At 36.9% G+C, this 3,269-nt stretch overlaps 1 protein-coding gene across 1 annotated transcript in view; it reads right to left on the reverse strand.

Moving 5' to 3' along the window:
• Positions 1-1,584: 1,584 nt before the first annotated feature.
• sirt2 (sirtuin 2) overlaps positions 1,585-3,269 on the reverse strand; it is a 10,815-nt gene continuing 9,130 nt past the window's right edge. Inside the window, exon 16 of the mRNA XM_015398409.1 lies at positions 1,585-2,748. Coding sequence (XP_015253895.1) covers positions 2,608-2,748 — 141 coding nt within the window. The 3' untranslated portion in view covers positions 1,585-2,607. The remainder of the gene's footprint in view (positions 2,749-3,269) is intronic.

The raw sequence follows: 3,269 nt of genomic DNA on the forward strand, positions 1-3,269 counted from the left end.
CTAACGCTAGTTTCATCGGCTGAAGCCGCCATGTTCTTTAGACTGAACTGTCGCGCTTCTCGTTGCGTTACACCTCAACCCGCCTCAAAGCCAACACTGATTGGACGTTCGTTTGGTGAACGGCTCCAAATTTTCTTTAACAGAAAGTAGCCACACTGATCTGCGAGTGAAACCTTGAAAGCTCGCGAGATCAGGATGGTCTCACGAGGCTACTGGCTTCCCCCCACCATCTAAAAACATCAGTTAGGTTAATTGGCTTCTCTAAATTCTTCTTAGGTGTTAGTGTGTGCGTGAATGGTTGTTTGTCCCGTTTGTCTCTGTGTTGCCCTGTGATGAGCTGGCGAGCTGTCCAGGTTGTACCCCGCCTATAGACAGCTTGAGATAGGCACCAGCACCCTCCGTGACCCTGCTTGGGATCAGCGTGATGGAAGATGGATGGATGGATAGAATGTATGGTGGAAAGCTTTTTTCACACGACAGTATTCTATATAAATTCTCATACTTTGACAATTCTAGATTTGGTAAAATACAAAACTGCGAAGATTATGTATGAAGCAATATAAAATTACTGCCAAAAACTTTTAAGAAATGTTCAGAGAAGTAAATAATGGATATACTATGAGGGAAGATATGAATTTAAAAGAAAAAGAACAATAAAGTATTAGCTGTGGAGTGCCTTTGTTCACAGCTCAGCTAGATACACAAAGCATAGTGTAAATTTCTTATATCTAATAAAAAAAAAAGCTATAAAAAGTACTTTTAAATATTTCTAGAGGGCAGGGATAGATGTGAACATGGATTTATATAATTGCATATGCATGTGCATCTGTCAATGAAAGTGTATATATGGGTCATCTATACTGTTTTAAGGATGTAATAAATGCAATATAAAATAAAATTGACTGAGGGTAAAAAGGGTTGGAAGTAAGAAAAAAAAAAAAGTGTTGACGTCTTCCTCACCTCCTTTTTGAACTTACCTCTAATAGATTTGAGTTAAATTATACATGCACAGTACAATTTATGTATTATATGTTTTATATTGATTGTTGTTTGTTAATGTTCTCCCTGTCATTAGTTTGGAAATAATGTCCTTTTTAGCATATTTTTCCCCCAAATATCAACACCGAAGACAAGAAAGATGTTTATCAGAGTTTTGTTTAATATTTCCAGACATCCGTGCAACATTTGCGTCTCTAATGGAGCTTTATTGAGCTAAATGATGACTATCTGGATGGTAAAGGTTACAGAGTCCTGCAATGGATTCTCTTCAGGCCTGTTTGCTGCACTGCAGTGTAATAGTTTAAGCTCTAACTTTTTTAACAGGCAGCTGAATACAGAGTTAAACCCAAAATGAGTCATAGACCTCTGGCAGGTTTAGTTTCTGAGTCAATTTTACCAGGATGCTTCTTTTGACTGGAAGTAATATTAAAGTCTAAGAGCAGCTCAGAGACTTTGACTCAAATCAGACAATCGGTTGGGGGGAACTAAAGAAACCTCCATCAGCTCACTGCCAAAGATAAATATTGATTAAGAAATTTCCACAGATTATTTAGGGGGCTATGGGAGGTCAGATTAGATTAAAAAAAAACAAGAACATCTGGTTGGGTTAAAAATAGGTTCTGACCTTAAAAAAGTTTAAGAATTGGAAAGGAAATCCTGAGTAAATCAAGATGAAATAAATGACTGTTAGAAGGAGTAAAGTCCGGTAACTAGAGTTTCAGTCTGATGTTTCAACCGTTCATCATTCTCAGCTCACTGCATTCATAAGAAGGACAACATAACGACAAACCTTTCCAATGACACAAAACGAACATTTTTTAAGAAAGGGAACATCTGCTGCAGGAAATTTAAAGTTAAAGTTTAATGCTCAGAGAACTCTCATTAAATCTGTCATCACAATGCAAGATATGAACATTTTTTCCAACACTAACATCTGTTTATTTTTTTTTAGGTACTTCTTTATCTATATATTGCTTTTTATCTTGTTGTGGTGGGAAAGAAAAAACAAACCAGTAGTAGCTCTACTGAGGAATCTTATTTCAAATATTTCTGGTCTAAGATCAACATAAAAATCATATATAAACAAAAAGAAAGCTGATACAAAATAATAATTAAAAGCTTAACCACTGTTAAAACCGCTGATAGTTGGGAAAAAAAGTGAAGTTAAAGCTTCCACCAAGGTCTCTCAGATTTATCAACATTTTCACCCACCAGGAAGTTACTTTTCTGACGGAAACACTTTGACAGTTTTATCAGATGAACTACATTTAGTTTAGGGGCAGATCGTTAGGACACCCAATGAAAACGCAGCGTTTCAGCTCATCAACAAAGCGAGTCATTTATGCTTCGAAGCAGGAACAAATCTCCAACACCTTGAGCTGAAATCCATGTAGTCATATTTTGTTGGTCAGAGAGCCAAAAAAACAAAAGCTTGTGAAAAACATTGTGTTAGTAAAGTGCAAATGACTGAAATAAGCAATAGTATAATTAGAGCATCTGTCCTCAGATCAGAGGATAGACTAAGAGAAACCAGATGCTGCTTCTTTTTCTCATTCTTAGAGAATAAACCTCCGGTTGTTTATGTAAACAAGGCCGCTCTTCAACAGGTCAGTCCTCTGCTTTGGCTTTTAGCTCAGCTGAACCCGGGTCCCCCTTGGTTGCGGCTCCTTTGCTTTCCCCAGCTGTCTCATTTTTGTCCTGACTGTCGATCCTGGCGTGCTCTTTTTTTACAAGTTCTTCCAGCTCCACCTGGACGGATGTGAAAACAACGCAGACTAGTACAAATAACAAAACAACTTTGCTCCATGTGTTTTATGATGTCACACAATTCCATTTCCCCCTTGTGTTTCCTTGTTTGAAGATGTGGAGGATTATCTTTCTCTGATACTGCGGTATTTCCAATGTTATCTAGCTAGCATGAGATTTGTGACATATAGGTGAAACCTAGACGATGTCTATAAACATCTCACATAATGATCTGTTAAAAGCATCACTTGATTTTATGCTACACTTCTATGCAAACAAATACTAGACTTATGATTATTGTAAATAAGAGCTAATAACAATAATAATAAGATAAGACTTCTGCAGTTTGATTGGCTGCATTAGCAGACTGTGCATTAAAAGCTAAAAACTTGAAACACAAAATAGTGAAGTAATGGTCTTTATATAGGCTCATCGTATATTTAAAGGAATAGTACACCCAAAACATGATTAGCCTTCATTTTCTACTCACCCCCATGCTGAACAACACTCTGGAGTACTTTTTT

The sequence above is a fragment of the Cyprinodon variegatus genome, unplaced genomic scaffold (assembly GCF_000732505.1).
Source record: "Cyprinodon variegatus isolate N-32 unplaced genomic scaffold, C_variegatus-1.0 Scaffold933, whole genome shotgun sequence".
In the NCBI taxonomy this organism is placed as follows: domain Eukaryota; kingdom Metazoa; phylum Chordata; class Actinopteri; order Cyprinodontiformes; family Cyprinodontidae; genus Cyprinodon; species Cyprinodon variegatus.